Raw genomic sequence first — 17,491 nt, 5'->3', positions numbered from 1 at the left:
AGAGCACTAAATGAAGTTTTAATACCCAAATCCTACAAATGCTGCTCTTACCAGTAGGCACGAGATCGGGGGAACTCTTCATGATCCTCAACGGTGTTACTCGCACAGCAGATACAGTGCGCCGACAGGGTGGATGTGCTGCAAGACGCATATAACCATAAGTGAGATGTGGAACATAAAGACAGGCCGAAGAGAGCTATTATAATTGCATTTATCATTATTTTTAACCTCCTCTGTGGCATTTTGGGTCGTGACCCACCCGTTGAGTAACAACTTACTTTTACTGAGTTATTGTTAGACTTTATTGAGAACAACAGCTCTAATAATGGGCGTATAGAGACCCGAGAGCTTTTTAAGTTCTAGGAAGATTGTAATCACAGTGTTCTCTGAAGCCTGGCACAAATATCAAGGAAAGATGGATGAACGGAAGGAAATAGGGGGCCTGGCAGTGAGAATACTGATTCAACAATGACTCAAGCCAGAGAGAAAGACAGAGAGAGTCTGTTTGTGATTGCTTACTCATGAGCCTCCTGCATCAAGACATTAGACAGCTATTACTCCTTGCTACTGTCTTTTAGGTATTACTTACTACTGTGTTTTAAAATAGGCTTGAACAATATCATATAGTGCACTATATGAGACTATACACAGAGACTTAAAACTTGTGTGCTGAAAAAACAGGTGTTTCTGTTTTGATTTTTTATACAGTTGAGGTCAAAAGTTTACAAAGAATCTGCAAAATATTAATTATTTTGCCAAAATAAGAGGGATCATACAAAATGCATGTTATTATTTTTTTTTTTAGTGATAGTTGTTCATGAGTCCCTTGTTTGTCCTAAACAGTGAAACTGCTCGCTATTCTTCAGAAAAATCCTTCAGGTTCCACAAATTCTTTGGTTTTTTAGCATTTTTGTGTATTTGAACCTTTTTCAACAATGACTGTGTGATTCTGAGATCCATCTTTTCACACTGAGGACAACTGAGGGACTGCAACTATTACAGAAGATTCAAACACTCACTGATGCTTCAGAAGGAAACACAATGGATTAAGAGACAGGGCTGAAAAATTTTGAACAGAATTGAACAGAAAGTTGTGTACATTTTTCTTATTTTGCCTAAATATCATATTCTTTTTATTTAGTACTGCCCTTCAGAAGCTACAGAAGACACTTACATGTTTCCCAGAGAACAAAAAAAAGTTACATTTACCTTGATCTTCAAATTCAAAAAGTTTTCACCCCCCAGCTCTTCTAGAGCATCAGTGAGCGTTTGAACCTTATGTAATAGTTGCATATGATTCCCTCAGTTGTCCTCAGTGTGAAAAGATGGATCTCAAAATCATACAGTCATTGTTGGAAAGGGTTCAAATACACAAAAATGCTGAAAAACCAAAGAATTTGTGGGACCTGAAGGATTTTTCTGAAGAATAGTGGGCAGTTTAACTGTTCAGGACAAACAAAGAACTCATGAACAACTGTCGCTAAAAAAACAGCTGTGGATCATTCAGGTAACAACACAGTATTAAGAATCAAGTGTATGTAAACTTGAACAGAGTCAATTTCATAAATTCACCTATTATTTTCTCTTGTGGACTATATGTAAACGTCTTTTATGTGAAATGTCTTATTCAGGTCAGTACCAAATAAAAAAAATCATATGCATTTTGTATGATCCCTCTTATTTTGGTAAAATAATTAACATTTTGCACATTGTCCAAGGTGTATGTAAACTTTTGACCTCAACTGTATATGTGTTTCAATTGTTTTGCTTTGCATGTTTCATTCATGCCCATATAATTGTAAATAAAGGCCAGCCAGGCTTGTGTAACCTCAAGAAACTGAATGTAGATACTGAAAGTGTGGCACGCTTACCAGGGGCTGCATCAAATTTCCCTGTGCCCTCTGCTGGAGAGCCCTGCAAATGAAAATGGGTGAAAGGAGAGATGAAGGGAGACGCTGAGACAGGGAACAATGTTGCTCAGCAGGCCATTAGGAAAGAGAACAAAGAATATTGAGTGGCTGGCAATCAAGATTTCAGCAACTCAACAACAACACCTCAAAGTTAGTTCCTCAGCATGCTTACAATCAGTCTTAAAATGACCAAAATCTGGTAAAAAAAAAAATATGGTGGCGATATAATCAAAATTATATCACGTGTTATCACAATATATCGTCCTACTGTCATTATCAAACGCATTATCAAATAAACAGTCATCACTCCAAAAAAAAAAAAAAAAAAAACAACTGCTCAGTTTATTGAAATTGCTTGCTTGATTTACTTCATATATTTAGGCCTGATCTCAATGGCTCTTAATATAAATATTTAAACTCTGAAAACAATCTGATTGGCTGGATTGTGAAATTTCGACCGGAATAACATTAATAAACAATCCTACTAATATGGTAAGCATGAGGGTGCTGATGTATGAGGAGACTGACTATCCGTCTAACTAATGTGTCACACCTATGGCTGCGGTTCACACTGAAACAAGATACAAAGTGACCTGTTACAGAACATTGGCTGAGTAAGAAAATATGGGTCAATGAAAATGTATATGTTTCAGTGGCTGCCAATGGATATCCCTCTAGCACTGTAACAAATCAGCAAGTTGCTTTGGATACAAGTGTCTGCCAAATTAGATAACGATTAGTATTTTAGATACTAATTACCATTTGCTAAACGAGAGCTTTCTATAGACATACGAAATATGACAGCGGTCCTGGATAATTGCAGATATTCCTGTAACATTTCTAATGGATCCCAATGTAAACATTAACCATCTGTCTCTATGCAATGTGTTCTGTCTCATAGCCTACAGTTACTGTCTATAGAAAATCCTTTAATAATTAAACATAGATCATTTAATAGAGCCCTTACTTTAACAAAAGTATGTGGTATATAAAAAAATATAGATAGATAGATAGATGTTTACAGAAAAGGCTGTTAGCACTGGATTTATCCACTTGAAAATGGATATCATCCTAAATTTGGAAGAGCTGTTGAACAATTATGTAACTCAATAATACCCAAATATGCTGTTTATTTTAAATGTTTATATACCGTACTGAATTAGAATCATTTTCCATTGTAAATTTAAAAACAGGTCCAACAATAACAGCTGCATGCATCAATCCATCATTCAAGAGTCAGACGTTTTGATGATCCTTAATACTCTGAATTGCTCCACATGCTGCCTTTGTCGAAGATATGCTAATAATCCTGATTTAACTTAAGCTTTGAGGCCATAATAGCCAATACTCATATGAAACACATTTATTTCTGCACATTAATCGTTAATTTCATCTTACCTATAGAGAACCTTCACCTTCAGAGAACTTTAGTCGAGCTTAACTTGGTTTATAGACCTATGAAACATCCACACATTGAGGGCGTCCTTTTAAATGTCCTTTGTTGTGGCCAATCATACAAATCCTGACTATCATGTTCTGTTCTCTTCAAAGAACTGAACCTTAACAATGCTTTGCCTCATTCAGCTACCAAGATGGACCTGTCAGCACCTGCCACCTGGGAATGTGGCACCTACTTAGCATGTGATGAACGAATTACAGCATCCTGCTTTCCATTCACCTCTCCATCCCTGTCTGGCATGCCAAGCACCTCATGAGGCTATGAACTATATTAAGATAACTGTAAGATAATAGACCAAATATGTTAGAAATCTGGACATCTGTCATACTAATATGATGAAGCACAGACTGTTGACTGTTTAATTTGAGCAGTATCAGAATAGGGCAGGGGCCAAGTTGGACTACACATCTTTTGCACAGTAAACGGTGACATGGGTGGTCATATCAAGGTCGATGGCATGAAGACTGACAGTTCAGGCCACTCTAGTGTATTAAAAACACTTATGATGATTACAGTCTCTGTCAAGTCTGCTAAAAATAAAATAGATCCGATATAGTCATTCAGATAGATTTAAAAGGCATTCTAGAAACCAAGAATGACACAACAAAACAAAAAATCAATAAAAACTTAAATCCTATTATTTGTGCAAGCCAGCGAACAGCCGCAACAAAAGGTCTCTCACTAGTACAAAATCATAGCTGTATCTTTAATCGCCTGTATTTTTTATCATGTCATGTGACAGTTTTGTGTTCAAATAGACAAATCGTGTGAACAGACAAATTGCTGAAAACTTGTTGCATTGTGCCTGGTAACTGTTGCACTCGGTCCAGCTGGCCTTCTCAAGGAAAAGCTGTAAAACAGAGCAACAGTGGAAAGGCTCATGTCAGACATGGGTCCAAGTCTTTGTTTCTGAACCAAAACACTGGCTCAAATCTCACTCAAGGCCAGGCTGTAACTCTCAGGTCCACAGTTTTGGCTCATGTAGCTACTGGCGGGAAAAGGGGCGTCCTGCAGGGGCACTTAGTCGCTCAATAAATCAATTCCTCCACGGAGTCACTTACATTTTGGAACATTTTAGCTCACTGAACATCCAATATAAAACATTAATGTTTTATTTATAAAGACAAACTTTACAGTATACACAGTAGTCAGCATTTGAAGTGGATCAAAAAAAGTTAATCAAAGTTGTCCTAAGACAAGAACAGGTATTGTTATGGTTTTAGGACAATTTTGATGAAAGTCAAAATTTCAAATGGTGTCCTCTGTATATCAAGATAAATCTTTTTAAACAGAAAAAGTTTTAAAATGTTATGGCAAAAAAACTGGTACTTGGTTAACAGCTTCCTCACTATTTATGGTGAAAAACTGTAATAGATCTGACCATTTCATGTAATTTTATAGTAAAACTGAATATTGTTAAAGGGATAGTTCATCCAAAAATTAAAAGTTCTGTCATTATTACTCATCCTGATGTCGTTCCAAACCTGTAAGACACTTCGTTCATCTTCAGAACACAAATTAAGATATTTTTGATGAAATCCAAAAGCTTTCCGACCCTGCATAGACAGCAACACAACTGCCCCGTTCAAGGCCCAGAAAGGTAGTAAAAACATTGTTAAAATAGTCCATGTGACATCAGTGGGTCAATTTTATGAAGCTACAAGAATATTTTTGTGTGCAAAGAAAAAAAAAAACAAGAACCTGGACTGACCCAGAAGAGAAAAAAAATGTTGAATAAAGTTGATATTTTGGTTTTCTTTGCACACAAAAAGTATTCTAATAGCTTCATAACATTACGGTTGAACCACAGATGTCACATGGACTATTTTATCGATGTCCTTACTACCTTTCTGGGCCTTGAATGTGTCAAGTCATGTTGCTGTCTATTCAGGAACAGAAAGCTCTTGGATTCATCAAAAGTATCTTCATTTGTGTTCTGAAGATGAACAAAGGTCTTAAAAGTTTGGAAAGACATGAGGATAAGCAATTAATGACAGAATTTTCATTTTTGAGTGAACTATCCCTTTAAAATGTACAGTTTTTAGAAGTGAAAAAGAACAAGTCCTTTATAATATGTATAGTGAAATATAATATTTTATCTTATTATCTGGCAACCACAGATGAAATAATGATGAAATAAAATACCTCTTGCTGCTAACACATATTTATGAGCTTTTCCACTAAATTCCAATTATCAAGTAGTAATTTACTCATCCAGTTTTCAGCCAGTCTGTCTTTAATTCAGAATATTATCAATAACCCACTGTAAAAAGCAATAACTATTTGGAAATAAATATAGGAAATAACTATTTCCTATATTTACAGCAGTAAATTTACAAAATATCTTCATGGAACATGATCTTTACATAATATCCTAATGATTTTTGGCATATAAGAAAAATCTATCATTTTAACCCATACAATGTATTTTTGGCTACAAATATGCCCATGCTACTTAAGCCTGGTTTTGTTCAGTGTAATGTTTTTCAGTGTAGACAACTTGAAAAAAAAAGGTTCCTTTGGTGAACATTGTTTGCTGAATTCCCTTCTTTCCACTAGCTCATTTCTGTGAGCAACACCTCAGTCTTGGGAACATCTAAAATTTCCTGCATATCAATAATGTTGCTGAAAGCCTTTTAAGAACTTGGCAAAACGCTGTGAAATTCAGCCAGATATTCCGGATTTTGATGGCACAATAAAAGACTTTTTAAATAAAATCTGTGAGAACTCTCCAACCAACAAGATCTCCAGAAAAGTTAATAAGTCACAGCATTTGATTCTAAAGCGCAGCTGAAGGTCATCATATACAGTACATCCCTCACTGTGTTCCGTTCCATTCCATTATGCCAGTCCTATTAAAATAATAAAGGGGGCGACACAAGAAAAAGTACCATGATATTCCACCCAAGAATCTCTGGGGATTGCCTCATTTTATTTCCATGACAGCTTTTAAAGAGTCCGGCTTTAATACACAAAAGAGATCTACAAGGGGTCTGCTGTAGCCAGAACGAGGGGTCGAAGGGGAGGGGGGCTCTTACATAACACAGTTTGACTTCTGCTTTGTCAACAAATGGCAGAGGGGGGGCAGAGAGAAAGAGTAAAGCTCACCAGGATCACAGCAAACAGCTCCAAACATGGTTTGAGAGTAGCGCTGTAGAAGAACAACCGCGGGTGTTTAATTGAGAATAGCCCATCAGTACCGTAAACATCTTCAGCAGACACACTGGACGGAGGCCTAGACTGTCCTATTCTCAACACATTTAAACAACGGCATCATAAAAGGAAATGTATTCGACCGTGGTATTTGCCTCAGCCACCATTCATCCACACATGTCTTTTTTCAAAGCCTGACATTAATGTCAGAGAAACCTCTCAGCTATATTATGGAATAACAGGAAAGATGATGAACAACTAAAAAGCGAGCTAATAACTCCAACAAATACAGATGTTGATAACAGTAATGCTGATTATTAAAGCTAACAGTCAAAGATTTGTGTGCTTATTTTGTTTTATTCACTATTCTGAACTCCTATGGAACACACAAATGCATATCAAAGCTGCTTTTCTATTATAAAACACTCTGAATTAATGCATTTCAAACTGGTCTATACATAGTGGTTTACTCCAATTTGCATGCACAGGGATATGAATAATTATAGTTGCTTTACTTGACCATTCGCCAGTTTTATTTACTGTACATCATTTCTGTTCCTATGATTAGTAACTTGCTGTCTTCCAACATCAAGAGTGGAATCCTCTATTAACATGACAGTCTCCTGAGTGTTTATATAATGGTTTTCATGACAAGTGTTTAACAGTTTAAAGGGATAGTTGACCAAAAAATGAAAATTCATGTCATTTCAAACCTTGTTCATCTTCAGAACACAAATTAAGATATTTTTTATTAAATTTGAGACCTTTCTGACTCTGCATAGACAGCAACACAACTACCTTGTTATGGAATGCTATAGCGTTATTATGTAAGAGCAATAAAACAGCAAAAAAAAAAAACAAACAAACAAGAACAGTTTGCATTTTCCATGATTAACGAACTGTTCCTAAGCAAAGACCACCGATTACTAAAATTATCAACCATTAGAGATTCCATTGCCTGGCCTTTTTACTAATTAAACATTTCCGTACCACTACCGGACACTTATAGCACACTATTAGCCTGGCTACTGAGAGCTATTTTTACAAACAGTAAAAGAGTCAGTGTTCATGCCATTTGATAATAGAGTGACATTTAGAATAACAACTGATGTTACATCATGGAATACAGAAGCCCATTATGTCTGGAAGATGTTCTAGCGCACAGCTGTGTATAGATGAGTCAAAGTCTCCGGGTCTGGCCCTCACAGGCCTCGGCATTTGCTGACCTGGACAACAGGCAGCCACAGAGGGAGGGGCGTGCGGCACGCGGGGCATGCACAGCATCAACCGCAGCCCAAGCGAGAAAAAAAAGCCTTTGTGGGCAGCATGGATGTTCTAGAAGGACAGATGGGGCAATGATAATGAGTTTCACACTTGGGATACAAAGCAGTGTGTAACTGGGTGGCTTTTCGAATGACTGACAAAGCTCATAAGGCATGTAGGGATTTATTTCATAGGTAATAAAAATAAAAATGGACCAGACTGAGACTGAGATCGGGGATACTGAATTTCGGCGCCTAAGCGAACAGCTCAGGATGTGACACATAAAATAATAATAAACATAAAAATGTTAAAAATCATGTTCCAAGTTCTGAGAAGTTTAAGTAGTTTTAAAACAAAATATTATAATAATTTACTTACAAAGTTCTGTTTTAAGGAGTTTTATACCATTGTTTCACCTTGACATGTGACTTCACACCCTAAAAAGTATCAAAATGAATTTAATTCAGAATTTAAGAAACATGTTAATCATAGAACATGTGTAAGTTTTTGTATATATTGGCCATTCTACAGAATTGGTGCAAACTGCTGTCCCACAACCAAAAAAACACATTTAAAAACCAGTTAAGTATTTAAATCTTAGATGTTTACTAAGATTCTTTATTATCTATTGAAACCCACAACAATATTTAAATATCAGTAAGCTTAATATATATAAAATCATCATTTATTGGGTACTTTCAATACTAACCCCTAAATTTCAACAATGAAAATTATATTGAAATAATTTTTACATTTCATTCCATTGTTGTAAATGTTGTATAAGTTTAAAGAATGTCACTGCCAAACATTTTTCTATAATAAAACACTTTTTTGTGAGTTTTTCCATAACATTTAGTTAATAAGTAACATAACAACTGTGCTAGCTAATCATGTGCTGATTAGCATCTTTGAGCTAGATTCAAAAGTATGCCACTACCGAAAAAGGCATAACTGAAGCATTTCAGTAGTGACATTTTTTGTCTTTGTTTTCTGGGTGTTATCCCATGAAACTGCCACTATCGAAACAGTAACAACGGAAGCATTTGGCGAAGTTTCGGCAGTGACAACTTTGTTTTTTGGGGCGTTATCCCATAAAACTGTCACTACCGAAACAGTCATAACCAAAGCATCTGGCGAAGTTTCGGTGGTGACAACTTTGTTTTTTGGGGCGTTATCCCATAAAACTGCCACCACCGAAACAGTCACGACCAAAGCATTTGGCGAAGTTTTGGTAGTGACATCTTTGTTATTTTGGGCGTTATCCCATAAAAGTGCCACTACCGAAACAGTCACAAACGAAACTTTTGGCGAAGTTTCGGCAGTGACATCTTTGTTATTTTGGGCATTATCCCATAAAACTGCCACTACCGAAACAGTCACGACTGAAACATTTGGCAAAGTTTTACAGTGACATCTTTGTTTTTTTGGGTGTTATCCCATAAAACTGCCACTACCGAAACAGTCACGAACAAAAGTTTTGGCGAAGTTTCAGCTGCGACATCTTTGTTATTTTGGGCATTATCCCATAAAACTGCCACTACCGAAACAGTCACGACCGAAACATTTGGCGAAGTTTTACAGTGTTATATATCTTTGTTTTTTTGGGCGTTATCCCATAAAACTGCCACTACCGAAACAGTCAAGACCAAAGCATCTGGCGAAGTTTCGGTAGTGACAAATTCGTTTTTTTGGGCATTATCCCATAAAAGTGCCACTACCGAAACAGTCACAACCGAAACATTTGGCGAAGTTTTACAGTGACATCTTTGTTTTTTTGGGCGTTATCCCATAAAACTGCCACTACCATAACACAAAATCTTCATCTGGGGCAAAATAAACTAAATTTTAGTACAGTTATGCACATTTTTCGTATTTTAGTATGTTTTAACAGTGTTTTGGTATGTGGGTTTAAATTCTGTAATATGTGGTCGCTACCAAAACATTACTGTCACTACTGAAAATGTGTTATCATAGGAAAGGTATTTTGGTCGTTTTTCTACAGATTTATTCTTGCAATAAAGATATTTAGCACTGAAAATCTCACCAGCCAACAAGTTGTCAATATTATTCTAACCAACAGAGATTGTAGGCATCCCACTTGCCATGCAGACAGAGACAACTGTTTCAGACCTCTCAGTTATGTGACTGGTGCCTGATAATTTTGTCAGGGGATGTAGACTATTCAACCACACCTAAAAACGGCTCTATGATAATCCAGACATTTCAAGTGCTTCCCTAATGATGGAGGATCCCAAATCTCATTGTTGAGCAACACCACCAGGCACAGCCTTTATAAAGCAAGCCAAGCCATACACATTTACACACACACTTGGACTTCACACTCTCTTGTGAGGTGAATAGTTCACAGCGATCTGAAAAACACAATATTAACACATTATCTGAAGGTCCATCATGTTGAGCGTCCCAGCTATGTGTTACATGGCAAGCAAATTAAATGCATAACGTTTAAGCCCCGACATAGCATAGTCACGTTCTGTCTAAATATGATCTGCACTCAAACTATGAACTCTCATCGGGGCAGATAATATCCCAACACTGACCTCAAGCCAGCTGGTCCACAATCTGTCAAAGCAGCAAGAGGTGAAAAGAAAAATCTGTCAGCACAACACAAACTGAAGCAGAGACGGTCTGTTCAACTTCTTGTTTGCATTAGCGTGCTGCTTTGTGCACACAGACCTTGAATTTTGTAGCACTAACAAAGCATACAGACTCGCGCACACTTCAAGTGCCACTCAAAGCTACGCTGCAGTCAACTGGGCAGAAGGAAAGTATGGGGTTAGATGAAGGTTGCTAAGCAACATGGTATAACGTTGAAATGGTTTGGATGGGAGTGGATGTGATGTATGATCTGTCAAGGGCGCCTCAATCATTGTGTGAGGCGGCAGGGAACCAAAAACACGTTCATATTCAGAACAACAGCACGATTATGAGCATGATATACGACAGTTGAATAAACAATAACATTGTACATTTTAAACATTTTAGACCTACCTGATCTCATGACAAAAACTTACCTGTGGGAACTTTTTCGCAAGGCACAAAATACCAGTAAGTCTGTACTGTAACACTGCAGTTTCCAACAGAAATGAACACTAGAGGCGGTAAAACAGCGAACACTTGTAATCATTTTTGTACACAGTTATGATTACAGCTCAAAAAAGCAAGCTAAAACAGCATGCTTGCAATTGTGTTTTTACATCACATTCGCTTTTGTTCACACTATCGGGTAGGTTTAGGTGTAGTGCAGATGGTACATTATTTTAAAACATTACGGAGCAGAGTTATAGTGCCACTCAATGGACATTTCAGGTCAGAACTGCAGTGACCCGTACAACTTACATAAAACATACCATATGTATGTCTGTCTGTTCCGGGGGAAAAAAAAACACTCTTTTAGCTCCACTCAGTGGACATTTCAACATCGAATATGTCACGAAACGTACATGGTGGTATGTACTTCGCATCTTGCGAAAAAGTTCCCACAGGTACATTTTCGCATGAGATCAGGTTGTTTTAGACACAGTAATGCCAATTGCTTCGTGTATGTTGTGCATATTAACTGTCCCGTGTCAGTCGACACACTAGTGGTGATTTTGGAAAGAATCAGTCAAGTGAGTAATTCAGTGACTTTTTTGACTCACTTTTTTCATTCCTGAATGAATCAGCATGTTCAAATGAAATAACTGACTGAATGAAGCAACTGGCAGAAAAGTTAATTTGCAAATACAGTGTTGGAAGACAATACCGAGTTTCAGCATACAAATATTTACTGGCAAACAAAGCAATTTCCTTTTTTTATTTTTCTGTTAAAATTAGAAAGGATATGGATTTGAACTGTTTTTTTTTTAGATGCAATTGATACAGTTGTTTCGCTTATATTTAATTTTTACTAATTATCATATACATAAATGTAAATACAGTAAAACCAAACCCTTGTTTTTGATTCTTGAACAAGTGATTAAAATATATATCAAGATGACAATTCTTTATTCAGAAAAAAAGCCATAAAGACTGTCTTTGTGCAGAACTTTACATTTATTTCTATAATTATTAGTCTGCTTTTACTTATATTATTGGAGTACTTTGAATGTACTTTGATGAACTTAGAAACACAGAAATACTGTTTAACTTATTTTGGTGTTGCACTTATGTAAGTAAACCTTGGAAAGATTTGACCTTTTTTTTTTTTTGGAAATCCAATAAAGTACCACAACAAATATAGCTGCAAGCAGCGATTACCAGGGTTCAAGCGCTTTAAGGCATTTAAGCACATATGAAAAAGACAGTACATACTATTTAGCAAGCCTTTAACCACCTAAATCAATGATTAAAAGGCATTTTTGGCAAATCCAGGTAATTTACCATAGAAATATAATGTTTCCGACATTTCCGATAGAAATGTAAAGTTTACGACTGTTACAGTGCCAGCTGTGATCCAGTCTCCCTAAAACTATGCATGCTTGTTTAGAATCACCTGTCGCATGTGCTCAGCAGGTTTCATGGCATTTTGAGTTTTCGTTTAGGCTTTATAGGCTCTGGGTATATTTCTATATGACCCCGTTATAGCTCCTTTTTTTTTACTTTTTTCACTTTTTTTGATAATTATTGACCTAGAGAATCCAGAGAGTTGAACTAAATTGTTTTTTTCCAGATTGAGCGGAAAACCTAGGACTAGTTCGCAAAAGTAGTTATTTTTACATTTTCTCAATCATTTAACAAACGGTTTGATTGACAGCAGTGGTTCTAGAGGCAAAGTTGTTTGAAATGAGGAGGTCTATCGTATGAAACAAATTTTGTACATATGTGTGAAAAACCATGCAATATTTTTACGTCCTTCAAAAACGGATATCACCTCCAAGTCTCACAGACCTTTAGGGCCACCAAGTAGCCGAGCTCCGTGACTTTTTTCATGTGACCTCAGATTCAGCTCTTACATACGCATTGTGAGTTTGGCAAAATATATCTCATTCCGTTCAAAAATTATAACCATTTTAGTAAAGGCAGCTCTGCCCCTTTCTAACATTTTGGCGTCTCTTTGCGATGGAGAGTCGAAAGTTCAACTTTTTTTGATAACTACTGATATTCACTCTTCAGAGAATCTTCATGCACTGGTTTGGTTCCGACTGGGCGAAAAACTTAGGATGGGTTTGGAGTTATGAGCGATTTCTTACTTTTGACCACTGCAGGGCCCCCGTCAGGCCAATTGTGGCAAGCCTTGATGATGCTGTAGATGGTGGGAGTACTACCATCCCTCCAAGTTTCAAGACTCTATGACTTACGGTTTGGTCTGCACAATCAGTTTTATGTGAAGATTGTTGATCCTTTGCTATTCTAACAATTACAATAGGGTTTCAGCGCTACACGCTTGAACCCCTAACAACAAAACAAAGGCAAAGTACATTCAATATAACTTTGTAGTTAGACCAGAAGGACGTCAGAAGGTCTGGGAACCTTGGCTGCTTTGAATGGCCAGGGACAGCCCAAGAGGCCATATGACTGACAGGTAAAGCAACCAATCATTTTTTAAATCATTAAGATTCACCTGTGTCACTGATACAGACAACATAACACATGACCTCAAAATTAGTCCAAACTACATACCTCTTGTTAAAAAAACAGAGTATACTATTAATATGGTAATCCCTTCAATCCGGTGGATGTGAGTGACTCAGGCGCTCCTCACTCCACCATGAATGGGAAGCCTGCGGTTTTAATCCCACTCCGAGCACTTCCTCTGTCCACGACCAGAGCCCAGTGCTTCACTTCATCTGCTGTCATATGCCTGCCCTCGCTCTCTTACCCATTCTGGGCTGTTTTTATCCAATTTGAGTGATATGCAAAACAAAGAACGTGCCTAAGAGCATACAACGACAAACATAAAAGCTTAATTTTCAGTTAACAAGTGTCTCAATAGCAGTGAAATGTGAAGTGGCAGCAAATGGCACTAGGAGAAATAGAATAATAGCATCTTATTAGCAGTCAAATCATGTCTTGGCATAATTGCAGTGCTACAGAAAGGCTTTACTAACTGCGTAAAAACTATGGCATTATCAGTGCTTACAGAGCTGTAAAAATACTGAAAGAAATCCTGAAGTATCATAGCCTGTAGATCTATATGTAACAACCTGATGATACAATAAGAACAAATGTATTCAAGTTTGTCAAATCATTCGCAAAACAACTAATTTAAACAGCGTTTCACAACCAATCTTTTGGGTGCCTGTTCACCACACTAGACAGTAACATGATTCTACACAAAGCTTATCAAATATTAAGCAGCCAACACAAATTATTCATTATCTTTGTAAGGAGACGGCTTCCAAAGACGCTGGCAGGAACTTCTCACAAATGTTGCAGTCTCTCACCTACTTAAGATTTTAATGTTGTTCACTTCCTCTCGCTGAAATACTATATATCTCCTGTGCCAGAAGACGATGATAACATCACGTATATCTGGTACAGGTGTTGAGCTGAAACATCTATAAACACAGATAGAACATTTTCACAGGGTGTGAGTTTTAAGGTGTGAGGTGTTCTTTCTTTTCTCTGCCATCGTACAATCCTCGTCAGTGTGCTCAAGTGCATTACAACTACATTATAATAATAAGGAACTTAACAGAACGTACTACTTATAGTTAGAACATTTTGCCTTTGTAGAAAAACCTGCTGGTGAACGATGCAATTTATTTAACATTTATAAAAACTAAGCAATAAGCAATACAGAATCCTATTTCACTTTAGTCTCTAATGCCACTTAACTATTTTTAAAAGCAGGTACAATTTAAAAGTTATGTCAATAAGTTTATACACCCTTTGAAAAACAGAATTTGCAATTTTTTTCTAAAAATTTCTAAAAAGTAGTTCAACCAGGTTGACTAATCTTAAAAGAACAACACATGGAACATTCGATTTTAAAAATGTAAGAATTCTAAATTTAGGAATATTAAGAATGCTTAGGTCTTCAATTTAAATCAATCAACATTCTTAATAACTCTTCCAGGAATTTTAGAATTTTAATGTATTGACTGTGTGGTGAACAGTTAATTAGGGGAAGTTTACATCAGCAAAAGTCAGGCATAAAGACTATAAATCACCCTCATTATACTTTTCTGTTATTTTTTATATGTAAACTGGAAGGTTAGTTTACCAACAATATATATTTTTGAAAAACTGGTTTCTAACTTGATTGTGCTTCTCATTTATGGTCTAGAGATGATGATTAGATGAGCTACCAGCCTGTGAGACTGAGGTTGACCTGGCAGACCATGATAAAGCTGGCTGGTAGACCACTGGAGCTGATAGACCTTATACAAGTTCCACAACCCATTTTATAAAAAAAAAAAGTTAAAACACTACCTAATTGTGTCTAAGTGTTTAGAAATTTAATACAAATATTTTATATATTTAAATGAGGTGGGTTATAGCATCAAAAAAAGCTTAGGGTGAGAGTGAAAACCTTTATCAGTTCTCCATGATGAATCCACCAAAAACTGTCCCACTTCTGCACAGTTTATCTAACATACTACTGTACATCTGCCGCATACACCGCACTGCATCTTCGTGAATACAGGCGGTTATATCACTAAGGATCTGAATAAATTGTCCCGTTTAATTTTTTTAATCTATCTACAATGACATGGATTGAACTCGAAAGTCTCGTTTCACTGTTCTGCTCCCTTCGCATATTTAGTGAATCCTATTCCTTATTTGGATGTCAAGTGCAGCCGAAGTCAGATCTCTTTTCCTGCGGAATACAAATAATCTCTATCCCATCTCCTTCACCGGACACTTAAGCACTGCAGTTTATAGTTTCACCCTTTACATCCGTCAATACAGCCATAAAATCATCACAAAATGGTAATACCACTGGTGCTGAAGTAACTGAAACACTAAGCCACACTGTCGCACTTATGCACCGCTCATTTGTCTGCAATGGATGGCCGCTGCGGTTTATTATAATAAACCGCGGGCCAAATAATAGTGCCCAAACGAAGTAAACAAGCAAACTTTCCGTTTTAGTTGGATGTGAAATATCACTGAGGTATTCAAATACAGGGAATATGACTGAGAATGAAGCATGCGTTGCGTAATACCCACCTTTCTAAGGAAGCAGTCCAGGTTTCCGTATTGATAACGCTGCTGCACGCTGAACAGTGACGGTCACCGCACGCCGCTCGCCCGTGCATGGAGCCTCTCACGCTCTCATCACAATATCACTGAGTGGGAGGGGAGGGGCGTTCCGTAGAGGCACAGACGTTTAATCAAACTTATATTTTAATAAAAGTACATTTTCAGCCCACATTTTAATTAACAGTAATAATAACATTTAAGTGATACACATTACATTCCGTTTTTAAACTCATAGTTTAAGCTATATTAAACTGCAACAATAAAAATCATTTTAGTTTAGATGTCGCAAATATTCATTTCTAGCGTTTTTGGGTTATAATCAAGTTAGAATAGTTTAATGCAAGTTATTTAAAACCTTTTAAGTCATCTTGCACCCCTCTTGGAAGTCTGCTGAGGCCCTCTAGTGGTCCCAAGGCCCCTAGTCGAGAATCACTAGTGACTAGTCTATATTTAAGCTACAAAATAAGAACGAAAGTAACTACATTAAATTAAATTAAAAGAACAAAGAAAATACTTTTAATATAATTAATTATAATGTACATGTTAAAAAACACAAACATGACCCTGGACCACAAAACCAGCCGTAAGGGTCAGTTTTTGATTAAATAAGCTTTCCATTGATGTATGGTTTGTTATAAAAGGACAATATCTAGCCGAGATACAACTATTTGAAAATCTGGAATCTGAAGATGCAAAAAAATTGCCTTTAAAATTGTCCAAACAAAGTTCTTAGCAATGTACACTACCGTTCAAAAGTTTGGGGTCAGTAAGACTTGTAATAGTCTTTAAAGAAGTCTCTTATGCTCATCAAGGCTGCATTTATTTGATTAAAAATATAGAAAAAAAAACAGTAATATTGCAAAATGTTTTTACAATATAAAATAATGTTTTTTATTTTAACACACTTTAAAATAGAATTTATTCCTGTGATGAAAAGCTGAATTTTTATCAGCTGTTACTCCAGTCTTAAGTGTCACGTGATCCTTCAGAAATCATTCTAATATGCGGATTTATTATTAGAATGATCAATGTTGGATAATATCAACAGTTGTGCTGCCAAATATTTTTCGGAACCTGTGATTTTTTTTTTTTCAGGATTCTTTCATGAATAACAAGTTTAAAAAGTACAGTGTTTATTCAAAATATAAATATTTTATAACATTGTGAATTATTTATTATTAACTTTTAATAAACTTTTAATTATGAACTTAATACATCCTTGGTGAATAAAAGTATTAATTTCTTAAAAAAAAGAAACAATAAAAATGTACTGACCCCAAACTTTTGAACGGTAGTGTATATTACTAATCAAAAATTACATTTTGTTATATTTACAGTAGAAAATTTACACACAATTTATATTTATGGTACATGATCTTTACTTGATATTCTAATGATTTTTGCCCTAAAAGAAAAATCAATAATTTTGACCTATACAGTGTATTGTTGGCTATTGCTACAAATATCCAGGGTCCGGGGTCACAAATGGAGCCTTGCAGACTTTATAAATAAATAATAAAAAAAAAAGACGACACAGTATGGAAGAAAAGACAAC

The 17,491-nt window shown here is 36.2% G+C and overlaps 1 protein-coding gene across 5 annotated transcripts in view; it reads right to left on the bottom strand.

Moving 5' to 3' along the window:
* Nucleotides 1-16,012, bottom strand: part of LOC127175663 (sorbin and SH3 domain-containing protein 1) — a 63,222-nt gene extending 47,210 nt beyond the window's left edge. Inside the window, exons 1-3 of one of the 5 annotated variants that reach the window (XM_051126864.1) lie at nucleotides 15,904-16,012; nucleotides 1,872-1,914; nucleotides 52-138 (exon numbers count right to left, since the gene is read on the bottom strand). In XM_051126864.1, the coding sequence (XP_050982821.1) occupies nucleotides 52-82 (31 nt within the window). In that variant the 5' untranslated portion in view covers nucleotides 83-138; nucleotides 1,872-1,914; nucleotides 15,904-16,012. Of the gene's footprint in view, nucleotides 1-51; nucleotides 139-1,871; nucleotides 1,915-3,308; nucleotides 3,453-15,903 lie in introns of those variants that run through there. The other 4 variants (XM_051126867.1, XM_051126866.1, XM_051126863.1 and 1 more) reach the window with 4 other exon arrangements.
* Nucleotides 16,013-17,491: the final 1,479 nt, after the last annotated feature.

The sequence above is a fragment of the Labeo rohita genome, chromosome 13 (assembly GCF_022985175.1).
Source record: "Labeo rohita strain BAU-BD-2019 chromosome 13, IGBB_LRoh.1.0, whole genome shotgun sequence".
Taxonomy (NCBI): domain Eukaryota; kingdom Metazoa; phylum Chordata; class Actinopteri; order Cypriniformes; family Cyprinidae; genus Labeo; species Labeo rohita.
The sequence above is the reverse complement of the archived record's forward strand: the minus strand, read 5'-3'. Positions and strand labels throughout refer to the sequence as shown.